Source organism: Balaenoptera acutorostrata, chromosome 15 (genome assembly GCF_949987535.1).
Source record: "Balaenoptera acutorostrata chromosome 15, mBalAcu1.1, whole genome shotgun sequence".
Taxonomy (NCBI): domain Eukaryota; kingdom Metazoa; phylum Chordata; class Mammalia; order Artiodactyla; family Balaenopteridae; genus Balaenoptera; species Balaenoptera acutorostrata.
This window is the reverse complement of record NC_080078.1, coordinates 79,867,375-79,883,124: the sequence shown is the minus strand read 5'-3', so window position 1 is coordinate 79,883,124 and position 15,750 is coordinate 79,867,375. Positions and strand designations below refer to the sequence as shown.

General features: G+C 43.8%; 1 protein-coding gene across 2 annotated transcripts in view; it reads left to right on the top strand.

The window, feature by feature from the left end:
* Positions 1-15,750, top strand: part of ATP9A (ATPase phospholipid transporting 9A (putative)) — a 137,652-nt gene that overhangs the window by 75,939 nt on the left and 45,963 nt on the right. For both annotated transcript variants that reach the window (XM_057528702.1, XM_057528701.1), the window contains exon 14: positions 6,834-7,046. In XM_057528702.1, the coding sequence (XP_057384685.1) occupies positions 6,834-7,046 (213 nt within the window). The remainder of the gene's footprint in view (positions 1-6,833; positions 7,047-15,750) is intronic.

Here is a 15,750-nt window from a genome sequence, read left to right as displayed (position 1 = left end):
AAAGGAGTTGGAATTCTACGATTGTTTATTTTCAGAACATTGAAATTCAGATTGTGTTTTATGAGTGTCCAGGTGACTGGTTTTAGGGATGTTATTTAACTAAAGTAACCTTGTAAAGAGGAAAGAGGGCAAGCGGCTTTACAAGATTCCTGCAGGGAAACTCCAGATGATCAATACAAGCCCGAGTAAACCACAAGGAAATGGCCAACACATTATGAGATAAACCCATGACAGGCTAAGGAGATGTGATGATTTTTCCTCTGGCTTATTCATTTACTTATTGGCACCTTTAAAAAACTGAGAGAGAATTCACAAACCATAACATTTACCCATTAAGTGTACAAGTCAGCGTTTTTTAGTATATTCTCAACATTGTGCAATCGTCACTGCTATCTCATTTCAGAATGTTTTCACCAACGCAAAGAGGGACCCCCGATCTCTTAGACTCCCACCCCTCCCCCAGCCCCTGGCAACCACCCGTCTACTTTTTATCTCTGTGGTTTGCCTGTTCTGGACATTTCAGATGAAGGGAATCAATCAATACCTTTTGCACCTGGCTTATTTCACTTGGCATGGCATCCCCAAGGTTGCAGCACGTGTCAGTGCTTCATGCCCCTTATGACAGATATGACAGTTTGAATCTATAATTTTAAATAATTATAATTTAAAATCTGTAATTCTCAGTGCCACTTACCCTGAGTATATGTTATTTTGAGGTATTAGCTAATTCTGTGAAATATGCTCTTTTCATTTTTATCATATCATTTTAGAATTTTTTTGTTGTTTCATAATGCACAATACAATATTGATACAATTTAAATATACATGTGTGGAAGGTACTTAAATTTTTTCTCAACACATTCAAAGTATTTTGAGACGACTAGTCTTTATTACCTGGAATATGTAGTCATCTGTTTTATTTTACTCCCCTCAGCAAGTGGAAATATCTTTAACTTTTACTAATATATGTATCTGAAAAAAAAATGGATGACTATGGAAAGTGGGAGGCTCGTGGTGTCCTGTGTCAGAGAAGACCAAGACCAAGAGTGTTCTAGGCTGTTCTGTACATGTAAATTCTTATTTTTCAGAAAAACATAGTTCACATTATTTCATGTATTTTGATCTGTGAACTGTGATTTTTCACTTAACGTTTTGTCTCTGATATTGTTTTAGGATTTGTTAGAGGTGGAATTTACGGAGCATTTTTTTCCTTTTCTTTTTTTTTTTTTTTCCCCCTTAAATTTATTTATTTATTTTTGGCTGTGTTGGGTCTTCGTTTCTGTGCGAGGGCTTTCTTTAGTTGTGGCGAGCGGGGCCCACTCTTCATCGCGGTGCGCAGGCCTCTCACTATCGCGGCCTCTCTTGTTGCGGAGCACAGGCTCCAGACGCGCAGGCTCAGTAATTGTGGCTCACGGCCCTAGTCGCTCCGCGGCATGTGGGATCTTCCCAGACCAGGGCTCGAACCTGTGTCCCCTGCATTGGCAGGCAGATTCTCAACCACTGCGCCACCAGGGAAGCCCTCCTTTTCTTTTTAATGAGTATATTTGTGAATGTGTGAGTTTGTGGTTTACTTTCCTGCACAAGATACATACACACAGGATGCATTCGGTTGTCAGTGCTTGCTGTGTCCCAGATAGTGTACCTCTTGCTTTCTGCATCCGTAGGAAACAGAGAAGGTTATGTTTTCTCGAGGAGGAATTTTTCATCTGTGTGTTTTTCTCTGGGACACAGAGTTTACTTTGTTTTTTACTGATTTAAAAAATTCCTAATACTTTCTTAGGATACATTTTTTTTTTCCTGCAGAAAAAATAAACAACATGGATAAGTACAAATAAAAAACATTGAAATCACCTGTATTCGCATCACTCAGTGATAGCCAGTGTTAACACCTGGGTGTATAAAATGCCAAGCTATTTCTCTGCCTTTGTATGTCTGTGGAGATGTGTACTTTGTTTCTCTCTCTCTCTGTTCCTTTTTTTCTTTTCAACAAGAAGGCATCATATTTTTGTAATTCTTTTAAACTAGAGTTGAGCATCAAAACTGTAAAGTTTAAAAATATGTATATATGCCTGGGCCCTACTCTATTCTTTAAGTGTCAGGGGCCCAAGCATATATATATACTTCTTAAAATCTTTACTGGTTATTCAGAGAGGCATTTCTGGTTAAGAACCACTGTTGGAATAACACTGTCCAGCTTCTTTCTCTTCACACATGTCATGATTATGATCCTTTTTAATGGTTTTATAATAGGGCCAGGACTGGGTAGGGTTAAGGAGAGTGAGGCATGCACCCAGGGAGCAAAATTTATTGAGATGGCAAGAAAACGCCGTCATCCAGACAAATCATACTGTAATGCAATACTTAAAAAACTCAAAATTAATGCGAAAAATCCAAATCTTAAATTGACAGTATCCAGTTCAGCATTCGTGCCCAGTTTGGCCTCACCATCCTAACCCCGGTTTTACGGTGGCAGCGGCTTCATGTCCGGTTCTCAGCCTGGGCATATTGACATCTGGGCTGGATAATTTTTTGCCGTGGGGACCACCCTGTGCCCTGTAGGGTGTTCAGCAACATCCTTGCCCTCTGCCACCTCGATGCCTGTAGCACGCTCCCCCGGCACCTGCTTTGTCCCACCCTCAAGTATCTCCAGACACTGCCCAGTGGGGGGGCACAGTCTCCCAAGCTGAGAACCCCTGTGTAGTATGTGGTTCAGTTTCAACGAATTGAAATCTGTTGCCTCTGTCATGCGGAAAGATGTGTACTGTTAAGCAGTAAACGTTGTGTTTATGTAGTCACTTAGCGTGTAAGGCAGTTGATTCACTTGGAAGTGGTAGCTCTAAGCCTGTCTCTGTGGAGGTGGACCTTTGAGGTTAATGAGTTACCAGCTCTGAGCTCAATTTGGGGAGTGAAGGGGGCCTATTGAAACAGGAATTCCTTCTCTTCAATAGTGTATTTTTACCAGTTGCAACCCATCCATCGTATCTGGTAATATTATGAATGTTCGTAAGTGGTGATGTTTTTTCATTGCATTTGGAAAGAAAATTGATATTCCTGGTGACTCGGCATTTAATTTCTGTATTACTGTTTCCTGAAATACAGGCTGGAGTTCTCATTGGGAAATGTCCCTGCCATGGATTATTAACGAGAAACGGAGGCCTGTTTTTTTCACTGAATCTCCGTGTCTCATTTGTTGGCTGGGCTGCCCTAGAATGACCAAAACATCACATGGTGCGAGATATCCACCGAAGGGCCCAAGTCAGAGGCCTTTGTATACGGAGATCTTGATTCCTCACCCAACTTCTGACCTCACGTGGGGCTATTTTGCCCTCCCTCCTTAAGAGGGCCAGTGGTTTCTCCCCCAGGGCAAAAAGAGTTGTAACCTGTCTCTGTGGATACCACATCTGTTTTTATTTTCCCCTGGTATTTTTTAAGTAAGAAGAAATGTGTGCAGGTTAAAGGGCCTATGGGGAGGAGGCTAGAGATAAACACTGTACAATGTGAAACTCTTCCATATGGGGAATGTGAGGAAGTTTGGGGACTGGGCCTCAATACGAACACTAGCTGAGCTCCTGGTAATTACCAGTGCCTTCGTGATGTATGTGGATTGCCATTTGGTGTGTGGGTGAGCCTTTTATTTGCAGATTAAAAGATAATTTCAGAATCAGTGGTTATGACCCCTCTTCCCTGAAATATCTTAGTAGGAAATTGGGATAAGTATCAATTTAAGAGAGAAATGAACGTGGAGATAGTAAACCAGTCTGCCTGTGATGTTGGTCCACTTCAATCACCATCATTTTCTAGTTTGTTGTCAAATGGTTCCCTGATCTGAGAGTGAGGTCTTTGCAAAAATCTGGGCTGTGTTTCTCTTTTTTGCCTTGCCCTAGTGTGGTTTCACCTGGAATGCAAAACCCCAAAGCTCTGTGTTATCCCACATTTGAAATAGGAGTGGAAATATTTGACTTCTGTAGACAGAATCAGATTGCTTATAAAATCCGAAGGTTTGTGGAAGAGGCCCTGAACTCAGCCTTTCATTCAAATCCACTGTTACTAAAACTTGCCAGCCAGAGCAATTACTTTGTCAAAGGTCTTGTTATTGCTCCTAATGTTAAGTAATAATTTGGTCCAGGTGCTGAGGAATGTGGGCAAAAAAATGAAGACATGCGTCCACGGCTAGAACATAAATTATAGAGTTTAGAAAAAATGTTCTTGATTTAGTCTCTCCCGGAGAGGGAACCTTTCTGTAAATCTTCAGTCCTCGTTATAATCTTAAACTTAAATTCTTTATGATTAAAAGCACTTGGCAAATAATGATTCATTTAAACTGTAGTTCTGATATATTACTCTAATTATTGTTACCATGCCGTGCCCTTTGGCCTGGAAGTGAAACTCGTGTCCTCTTGACACCAAAGGTTAACAGAGCAGGAAGCCAGAGCAGTGTGTGTGCCTGCATGACCAGAATAATTTAGTAATTGTCTAATTACCTGAGGAGTATAATGCCACTGCTAAAAATAGTATTAAAAAATTAAACGAAAGTCGTTTTCTTGTTTCTCATAACCCATCTGTTCTCTATTTTGGGCAACCATGTGTTCATGGGTATGAAGCGTGATTCATTCTAAAAGATCGGATGGCTTCTGCTCTGTTGGATAAAATATGTTTTTAATGGAACACAGCATTCAGTAACTTCACAAACATCTCCAGCTTCCGAGACTCAGTTGTAGAGGCAGGAAGACTATTGTAGGTCTTTTGTCCTAAACTGTGACTTAAAATCTGGAACTGATGTTGGTCAATTTGATATTTATTTCTTCTTAGAAATGGAAAAAAAGTTCATGACAAATGAGGACTTCTCACCAGTATCTTAGGAATATTAAGTTGTTCATTTGTTCAACAAATATCTGTTGCTAGTTACTACTACCCTTGGTACTAGAATTCAATAGACAAGCTCTCTGTTCTCATGGTCTAACGGGAGAGTTATCAGGTAAAGGATCCAGTTTTAGCCAGTGGAGACAATAACACACATGGTAACGTGGAAGCATGGCTCCCAGTGGGGTGGGCACAGGGGGCAGCATGGATTAGGGGGCTCAGGGGAGATGTCTTTGAGGAGGAAACATTGAATGGAGACCTGAATGATGAGGTGGAGTGAGCTAGCTCTGCAGAGATGTGGGAAACAGTGTTCTAGGAAGTGGGTCCCGTAAGTGCAAAGGCCCTGAGGCAGGAAGGAGGTTGGAGAGAGAGGCTAATCAGATGGGTCATGGGAGGGCACCGGACTGTTTTTTATTGAACACTAACTCATAGACTGTTGGCAAGTGGTCTCTTTCTAGTGGTCTTAATTTTTTATTGTATTTTAAGGCAGTAGAACCCCTTTATTCAAAGCTAGGCCTTCATGGTACCCGGTGTGTAACACAGATGGGTATGGGGTTGCTTGTCCTCCTCGTTTGATGGTGCTGAGTGGGTTTCTCGGGATTTCTCTACTCCGCATGTGGGTTAAAAACCACCCCCTAGCCCACTCCTCTCATTTGCAGGAAACCGAGGCCCAGAGGGCAGATGGGACTTGCTCAAGGTCACACAGCTATTCACACCCACCCGAGAATCAGGCTCAGATTTCTCAACCTTCAGTACTCTTTTTACCATGTTGCTCAAAAACGTCTTCCCCAGCTTAACCCATTAGGAGGCCAAGCTGTGTGTTGAAAGGTATGAATGAAAGAACGGATGAGGGCTGTGTAAGCAACAGAACTGCTTCTTAGACAAGAGTTAGGGTCCATGGTCAGTGTGGAAGGCAAAGCTTGAGCACATTTGAGTTTACTCTTGAAAATCTACCCTAAATGGACTTCTAGGTACCATTTTGCAGTGTGTTCAGCCAGCCAGGCTTCTTTCTGGTTGTTACTGATATTCTCCCTGGACCTGCCCTTGGTTGCTTGTTACCCCCTAGAGCCCCCATCCATACTGTTGTCTTCATTTTTTAAAAAAATTTATTTATTTTTGGCTGTGTTGGGTCTTCGTTGCTGCGTGCGGGCTTTTTTCTCTAGTTGCGGTGGGCGGGCTTCTCCTTGCGGTGGCTTCTCTTGTTGTGGAGCACGGGCTCTAGGCACGCGGGCTTCAGTAGCTGTGGCTCATGGGCTTGGTTGCTCCGCGGCCTGTGGGATCTTCCTGGACCAGGGCTCGAACCCGTGTCCCCTGCATTGGCAGGTGGATTCTTAACCACTGTGCCGCCAGGGAAGTCCCCTGTCTTCAATTTTAAACCAAGAGGAATGTACATTTAAAACAGCAGTTCTAGCCCAGGCATGATTTTGGTCTCCATGGGCAATTGGCAACATCTGAAGACACTTTTGTTCTCCTGTTGCAACTGGGGGTTGCTTCTGGCATCTAGTAGATGGAGGCCAGAGAAGCTGCTAGCCATCCCACTGTGCACAGGACGCTCCCCCCGCCGCCAGCCCCAACGGAGAATTATCCTCCCCAAATGTCAGCAGGGCCGAGGTCTGGAAGCCCTGGTCTGAAGCAGCACATCCCTTGAAGTGTAACGGGGCCCCCACTCGGTCAGAGGCCCCCAGCACCACCCAGAGGAAGGCACGTTCACATGTTCCCAGGTAACATCACCCACATTCACTAAACTGTCATTTTTTCCTCTATTTATTTTGCATTTTTGTTTTTGGCTGAGCGCCCATGACCGGATCCCTGACTCCCACGCCCTCATGGCAGTGTTACTGGAGACACCCCCAGAGTGACGTGTGTTAGAGCAGCTGAAAGAGAAGCAGCGACTCCGTGGGGTCGTTTTTCTTCCCTCTTGAGGTCCTTCCGTGTCTCTGGTCATCTTCCTCGTTGGTTTCCTCTTCTCATAGCAATCCCAGGACCCACCCGCTCAGAAGGGCCCCGCGCTCACCACCAAAGTGCGGCGGACCATGAGCAGCCGCGTGCACGAAGCTGTCAAGGCCATCGCGCTGTGCCACAACGTCACCCCCGTGTACGAGTCCAACGGTGTCACCGACCAGGCCGAGGCGGAGAAGCAGTACGAGGACTCCTGCCGCGTGTACCAGGCGTCCAGCCCGGACGAGGTAAGCCCCGGGCACGCGGGATGCGCTGCCCATTTCCCACGCGCTCCGGCTGGGGCCGCCTGTCAGGGCAGCGGGATCCGGGACGATGCTGGGCCGCTAGGGAAACACGCTGGCAGATGCCTGCAGCCCTTGGTCTTCCTCTAGAAGGAGTAGCCTTGGACTTGAGATACATCCTGAGTTAGGAAACAGTGAGAGATCTTGTTTGTGGTTCAGACGGCCAGTGTATAAGGGGCGCTGTTTTTAAAAAACAGCTTAATTAGGATATAATCCATATACCATACAATCGCCCGTGTGACAGATACATACAGGTCAGTGGTTTTTTTTTTTTTTTAGATAGTAGCCATCTTTTCTTTTTTAAACTTATTTATTTATTTATTTTTTGGCTGTGTTGGGTCTTCGTTTCTGTGCGAGGGCTTTCTCTAGTTGCAGCAAGCGGGGGCCACTCTTCATCGCGGTGCGCGGGCCTCTCACTATTGTGGCTTCTCTCATTGCGGAGCACAGGCTCCAGATGTGCAGGCTCAGTAGTTGTGGCTCACGGGCCCAGTTGCTCCGTGGCATGTGGGATCTTCCCAGACCAGGGCTTAAACCCGTGTCCCCTGCATTGGCAGGCGGATTCTCAACCACTGCGTCACCAGGGAAGCCCGGTTTTTTTAAATAGTATATTCATGGAGTTATGCAACCATTACCACAGTCAATTTTAGAATCGATTTTTGTGACATTTTTGTCAACCCAAAAGGAAGCACTCCGTGCCTGTATTCCCATAGACTCCCACCCTCCCTCCCTCCCTCCAGCCCCTGGCAACCACTGACCTACTTTATTTTTTTGTTTTTTTTGCAAGTTTTTTTTGCATCCCATGTATTTACTTTTTTTTAAAAAATTAATTAATTTATTTATTTTTGGCTGTGTTGGGTCTTCGTTTCTGTGCGAGGGCTTTCTCTAGTTGTGGCAAGCGGGGGCCACTCTTCATCACGGTGCGCGGGCCTCTCACTAGCGCGGCCTCTCTTGTTGCGGAGCACAGGCTCCAGACGCGCAGGCTCAGTAGTTGTGGCTCACGGGCCTAGTTGTTCCGCGGCATGTGGGATCTTCCCAGACCAGGGCTCGAACCCGTGTCCCCTGCATTGGCAGGCAGATTCTCAACCACTGCGCCACCAGGGAAGCCTCACTGACCTACTTTCTATCTCAGTAGATTTGCCTATTCTGGACATTTCATACAAATGGAAACATACACACATTTTGTGTCTCACTTCTTTCACTTAGCATGTAGTTTCAAGATTCATCCATGTAGTAGCATGTATCAATACTTCATGCCTTTTTATGGATGAACAGTATTCCATTGAATGGATAATACCGTGTTTTGTTTATCCATTCTTTGGTTGATGAACGTTTGGACTGTTTATATATTTTCTATGTGTAAAATATATATATGTATATATATATATATATATATATATATATATGTGTGTGTGTATTTTCTTTGGGGGGGCTATTGTGCTATGAACATGTGTCCAGGTTTTTGCACAGACATATGTGTTCATTTCTCTCGGTGTACGTATAGGAGCGGGATTGCTGGGTCATGTTAAATTTATGTTTAGCCTTTTGAGAAACTGCCACACTGTTTTCTAAAGTGGCTGCACCGTTTTAAATTCCCGCCTGCAAGGTACGAGGGTTCCAGTTTCTCTGCATCTTAGCCGAAACTTGTCACCGCCCCTCCTTTTGATTCTCGCCGATCTAGTGAGTGTGAAGTGAAATCTCATTGTGGTTTTGATTTGTGTTTCTGATACCAAAGGTTAATAATGTTGATAGCGTTGAGCATCTTTTTATGTGCTTATTGGCCCCTTTATGTATCTTCCTTGGAGAAATAAATGTCTATCCAGGTCCTCTGCCCACTTTTAATTGTGTTATGTGTCTTTTTGTTATTGAGTTGTAAGAGTTCTTTATGTATTTGAGATAAAAGCCTCCTATCAGATAATATGATTTCCAAATATTTTCTCCCATTCTATCTTTTATGTTCTTGATGGTGTCCTTTGAAACGTGGAAGTTTTAAATTTTGATGAAGTCTAGTAAGCCACATTTTTTTTTTTTATAATTACTTTTTAAAATTATTTATTTATTTATTTATGGCTGTGCTGGGTCCTCGTTTCTGTGCGAGGGCTTTCTCTAGCTGTGGCAAGCAGGGGCCACTCTTCATCGTGGTGCGCGAGCCTCTCACTATCGCGGCCTCTCTTGTTGCGGAGCACAGGCTCCAGACGCGCAGGCTCAGTAGTTGTGGCTCACGGGCTTAGTTTCTCCGAGGCATGTGGGATCTTCCCAGACTAGGGCTTGAACCCGTGTCCCCTGCATTGACAGGCAGATTCTCAACCACTGCGCCACCAGGGAAGCCCCCACATATTTTTTTATCTAAGCATCAACTCTTGCTAAAGCTGAAAGGATTCATTTAATTCCGTGTTCAAGAGCATAGGACCTGGTAATGCAGTTGCCTGTGTAGTGTTTTCTGTAAGAAGCCCCTAACTGCGTTTTCTCTTAGGGTACCATGTGATAGGAAGGCCTTCTGTGTGGGTGTAGGCAGAGAACTCCCTCGCCCAGCATGAAAACGGTATCATATCCTTTGCCCCCTGACTTGAGTGTAGTTAAGACACAGTCCGTGTTTTACCAGTCTGTTAACATTTTGTTTTTTTTTTCTTTCCAGTCTTCCTTCCTTCCTTTCTTTTTTCTTTCCTTAAAAAAAAACTTTTATTCTGATTATGGAAGCAATTTTTTGTAGTGTGGAAAATTTGGAAATTTCAGAAGAATATAAAGAGGGAAATGGGTTATTTGCAACTTCACTCATAAAAGATAACAATAGGTAACTTCCCTTGAGTATTTGGTACACATCAGGTCCCATTTGACGTACTGTGTATTATTCATTAAATCTTCCCAGCAACTAAGAGGTACTATGATTATCCCCATTTTCAGAAGAGAAAGGTCAAGGACAGAGAGATTAAATATTTAGCCAGAAGTTCCTAGTTGTTTTTTTTTTTAAAGAGTTCAAAGTATAGTAGCTTTTCTTTTCTCTTATTATTTTTTAATTGAAGTATAGTTGATTTACAATATTATATTAGTTTCAGGAGTACAACAGAGTGATTTGATATTTTTAGAGATTATACTCCATATAAAGTTATTATAAAATATTGGCTATATTCCCTGTGCTGTATGTTACATTTTTATATCTTCCCTGGATTTTTTTTTTAGACTTTTTAATTTTGAAATACTTTCAGAATTTTGGAAAAGTTGTAAAATTAACACAAAGAAGTCCTCTTTACCAAAACTTTACTCAGATTCTTCAAATGTGAGCACTTTCCTGCTTTTGCTTTATCTTTACCTTTGAAGAGTAAGCTTCAGACATGATCCCCTTTTATTCCTAAATATTTCCTAAAAATACTTTCCTAAATATCTCCCTTTAAAACATTAAGGACGTTTATCAGAATCCCTATAATAATCCCTATATAATCCCTTATCTCCCTATAAGGACATATATCAGAATCAGGAAATTAACATTGATACAGTACTGTTATCTAACTTGCAGATCTTATTAAAATTGCATCAACTGTCCCACTCACTTTTTTACAAAAAAGAAAAAAATATTTTCCCCAGATCAGTAACCAATCCAGGAGTACACACCACATTCAGTTGTACTGCCTCTGGTGTCTCTTTTATTTTTATTTTTTTAATTTATTTTTTCTTTTTGGCCAAGCCGTGAAGCATGTGGGATCTTAGTTCCCCAACCAGGGGTCGAACCCATGTCCCCCTGCAGTGGAAGCTCGGAGTCATAACCACTGGACCATCTGGCGTTTCTTTTAACCTGGAACAGTTCCTCAGCTTTCCTTGACCGTCACAGCCTTGACTCTGTTGAAGAATACAGGTTATCTGTTTTGTAGAATGTCCTTCAGTTTGTATTTGTCTGACATTTTCTTATGATGTTGACTCAGGTTATGCATTTCTGGCACTGTCCTCAGTGCAGGATATCCGGAGACGCATGATATTGGCGTGTCTAGGTCTCGGAGATGCTAACTTAGATTTCTTGGCTAAGGTGGTGTCTCCCAGGTTTCCTCCTGGTAAAGTTGCCGTTTTCTGTGGCTGACTTACGTTACAACACCAGTCTCCTAAGTGACAGGGTCAGGGCTTTAACCCAGGGAGTTTGTTTTCAGAGCCCAAACTCTTAATCCTTTTACTAAACCATTTTTCAGAAACCACTAAATATCAATTTTTATTAATTTGATATATAGCCTCTCCACTAGGTTTTCATGTATTTTTTTCTTAAAAAAATGGGCATTTTAATATAGTTATGCGTTTTGCCTATATTAGTTCTTTTTTCACTAATATTTTATCATACCTGTTTCTCAATTTTCTTGAACATTATTAAAACACAGTTTTTCAGATTCACTGCCTACGGTATGGACCCTAATATCTTCAACTGTTCTCATATTATTGGAATTTAGGTTATTTCTATTTTTGAGCAACAGTATTTATAAACATTTACAGCGAGCATCCTTACACTTGCTATTTCTAGACATGGTGTGACGGGGTTCATTAATTCACCAGGTATTTTTGAGTGCCTCCCATGGGCCAGACTGTGGAGTCTACGTTAAACAAGGCAGCAGCCCACAGCCCTTGGGGCGGCAGGAGTGAGACAGTTGAGCGCGTGAATCTTGGGTTCCCAGCTCCACACCTGAGCGGGTTCCTTATCCCACTGTGTGTCTGTGACATGGGACACACAGGAGGGTGTTGTGAGGCCCTTAGTATGTGGTCAGTAAATCCTGTGGGTCAAACTGAATGAGTATGTTTAAGGCTCATGACGTAAATTACCGGAGTGCTTCCCGGGATTTTTTTTTTTTTTTTTTTTTAACCATTTTACTCTTCCACCAAATGTTGCAAGGACTCCCATTTATGATGATGAAGATGATGATGATTTTTGTTCGTTTTAAGAAGGAGGGAGGGGCTTCTCTGGTACGTGAAGTGTTTTGGAGGTCTGGACTCATCTGAGACTATCCGTGAACCAGTGGTTGATGTGATCGTGCGGACGGGGGGAGGGTGGCACGATAAGAATCTTTTCCAAAGATCAGAAATGGCAGGACACTTGGGTGTGTCTTTCCCTGCCCAGTCTCTTCTTCCTCCTTTTCTGGGGCAATGGAATGTGTCCCCTGGGAGACGACTCCTTCTCATCTGCTTGGTGTTTGTGGAAGAGCTCAAGCTGTGAAGCCCAGTTCATCCGTGACCATTGATATTTGAACCAGGCTTTTTAGGGGTGAAAAATTTGGTAACCCTTGGCCAAATTCTGAGATGGGAATTGTGTGCAGAGAGAAGGGGGAGGTGGGGGATAGGTATGGATGAGCCTACTGAGACTTGTGCCCTGGAACCAGAAGCTTGTCATATTTGTCACCGTGTTTTGACCAGGGTTAGTCTGCTTGATCTTGCTTTTCCGTTTGGGAATGGGAGGATGATACCATTGAATGGTCCGTGTGAGAAAGGACCAGATTCTTTTTTTTTTTAAAAGAAATTCACATTCTTTTTTATTTATTTATTTATGACTGTGTTGAGTCTTCGTTTCTGTGCGAGGGCTTTCTCTAGTTGCGGCAAGTGGGGACCACTCTTCATTGCAGTGCGCGGCCCTCTCACCATCGTGGCCTCTCTTGTTGCGGAGCACGGGCTCCAGACGCGCAGGCTCAGTAATTGTGGCTCACGGGCCCAGTTGCTCCGTGGCATGTGGGATCTTCCCAGACCAGGGCTCGAACCCGTGTCCCCTGCATTGGCAGGCAGACTCTCAACCACTGCGCCACCAGGGAAGCCCAGGACCAGATTCTTGGTAGTTATGGACTGGGGACCAGTAGCTTGTGGGTATTTGATAGAATTTAAATTAAATGTTGGTGATCCGATCAGCACTTGTGCCTCTGGGCTCCGATTGGCTTTTGACATGCATATGTGACGGTCTTTAATGCCTGTCCCACACCCCTGGTTCCCACTGAACTTTGATATATTTGTTTTAGGGCTGTGCAAAGATTTTTCCATGAAGGTAAATCTTCCATGGAATGCTTTGTGCTTTTCAGCTCCTTTTTGTTAAAGAGAAGAGCCCTTTATCTCTGCTGTCCATTAATTGCCTTTGGATTCAGATTTGTTTTGTTTTTCTAAGATTCTGAATAGCGGTTTGCTTTTTTTAAAAAAAGGTATTTTCTTTTGGTCTTTGGTGTCTTCACAGAGGTCGGTGTTACTTTCTTGGTTTCCGTTTCCCCACAGCTTTATTATTTTTTTTTATTACACAGTCATTTCATGTTTATGATAGAAGATATGAAAATGTAGAGAAGAAAAAAAAGTAAACCATAATCCTACTAACCACTGTTAATATTTTACTCACCCGCTTTTTAAACTACTTCAAAAGGTGCATACCTCAAAATATAAATCTGTTTATGTAAGTATACCGTCTGACAGAAAATAGGTTAAATCTAGTTCCAGTGAAATCTTTCAGAAAGCTGTACTGTTTCCAGATCCCTGTGGGATTCCACGTAGGAGTGGCTGGGTCTAGAATCCTACCTTTGAAATTCTATATCAATAAAACCTGGCTGGTGCGGGCAAGGTCAGTTGATGGAATACATACAGAAGCCAGTATCCTCTTTACTTTGGAGCTCCTGGAGTAATTTCTACCAGTTGGCCTAGGATTCATTTCCTGTAACAGAAAGCAGGATTTCCTAAATTTGTTTCCTGTGCACATTCCGCCTGGGAAGCCTTGAAGTGTCTTTATTCAGCTATTGATTACAGCCTGGGGGGCACTGCCCCCACCCCCCGACCCCCCGCCCGTACAGTAAACTCCCAGGGGAAATGAGACAGATGTAATCTGACTGGAGAGAAGTGGTCCTAAGATGCTCGGGCGAGCAGGCTTCAGCCCTGACAGCATCCCATCGTTTGCAGGATATTTGGCAGTGTTGGAGGTGGGGTGCAGTGGAGGGGGGTCACTGTGATACAACTTTTAACGTGTCCTTCTTGGCGTGAGTGGTCAAGGAAGTGCTCTCCTCCGAGCAGATGGAATCCACCCTGGGACTCGTTCATTTGTCTAAAGAAGTTGATAAACATAACCTGTAATTCTCACTACGTAGTGATAACCACTGTTTATGTTCGGGTGTAGAGTTACCCAGATTTTTCCTAAATGTGGGCATATATGTAGAATTACAGTTGTATGTTTCTCTGGTACAGAATCACACTATAGTACAAGGAAGGAAGGAGGGTGAAGTGGGTTAAGTCACATCCTTGAGAAAGCCAGATGGTTTTCATGGTCCTGTAGGGTTTATGCGTGCGTGCGTGTGTGTGTGCGCGCGTGTGGGCACGTGTACATATGTGCATGAGTGTGGGTGTGAACACGTGCACGTGATGTGTGCACAGCTGCTGTTTGAGCGTGTGTGGCATGTGGATGTGCATAGGTGTGTGTGCGTGTGTGTGAGTGTGAATGAAAGTGGCCTGCTGTATGTGGCTGTGCCTTGAGTACCTCAGTGATTTCAGAGCCTTTAGTTACAAGTTTTAGGAAATGTGTAGAATGTTCTGTGTGGCCACCCCTGCTCAGGGTGCCGAGCGAGAAGTCTATCTCCATCTTCCCCTGAGGCACCCCGCCCCCTCCTTTCTCACAGTCTCTACACGGGCCCCTCCCCTGACCTCTGCCTCGGAGTTCCCCCTGTTCTCAATATCTGAGTACCTTTGCAGAGATAATTCTTTGCATATGTTAGAATTTTCCTCACCCTTTAATTATTAACCTATTTTAAAAATTTAAGAGCACAATTGTAAATTATAGATACAGTTTTTCACCTTGCTTTCCATTACTCATCCTTCTAAAGCACGTCCGTGTGTGTGGTGTCGCTGTGTGGGGCGTCAGCTGAGTTTTGCTAAAATGTTGGCTTGCTGTGTGTTCTGTCGTCTCGCAGTGGCATTTCAAGACCTTCATTTCCACTGATTCTTCTGAAAGATGGGCGCGTCGCACTACCCCCTCCTTACCCCGCAGTGCAGCTGCGGGTCGTGTGTCACTGCCAGGGCGGACTTGATTAGCGGTGTGATTTTAAGCTGCACTCAGCCTCCTCGTAGGTAAAGAGAGGCTGATACATCACATGGAGCTCATGGCCCTTAGAGAAGAGACGGAGCAGTGAGGGTAGTGGTGATGCTGCCAGTGGTAGGAAGGGGTCACCTGTTGCTTATCTGCTCTGTGCCAGGCACCGCGTTATGGGCATCCCTTACCACCCAGAATTACTGTGATCGTGCTGTTTGCAAATGAGGTGTAGATTGGCTAAGGAATATTCCCAAGGTCACATGGCTGGCGAGATTAAAACCGGCAGCCCATGTCCAGAGGTGGGGCTCGTAACCCCACAGGACCACGTCCCTACCCATGGCATGATGGTTTGAAAGTGCTTTGTCAACTCACAAGTGTTGCAGAGAGTGAAGCACTTGCGTTTGGGGAGCTCAGGGCGGATACTGGGTGAAGTTGCAGAGTGTCCAATTATTTTTACCTACTCCGGTCCCCTTGGGACACCTGCACTGAACCAGTGTTGTGTCTGGGATCTCCAAAACTCAGTGGCACCTTTTGTGTGTGTCCCTTCCCTCTTTTCTCATCTTATAAGCTTCCAAGCTTGGTGATAATAACCGTCTTCTGCCAGACCCCAGAAGCCTACCTTCTGAGTGTCTTGCCTTCACCGTCCAT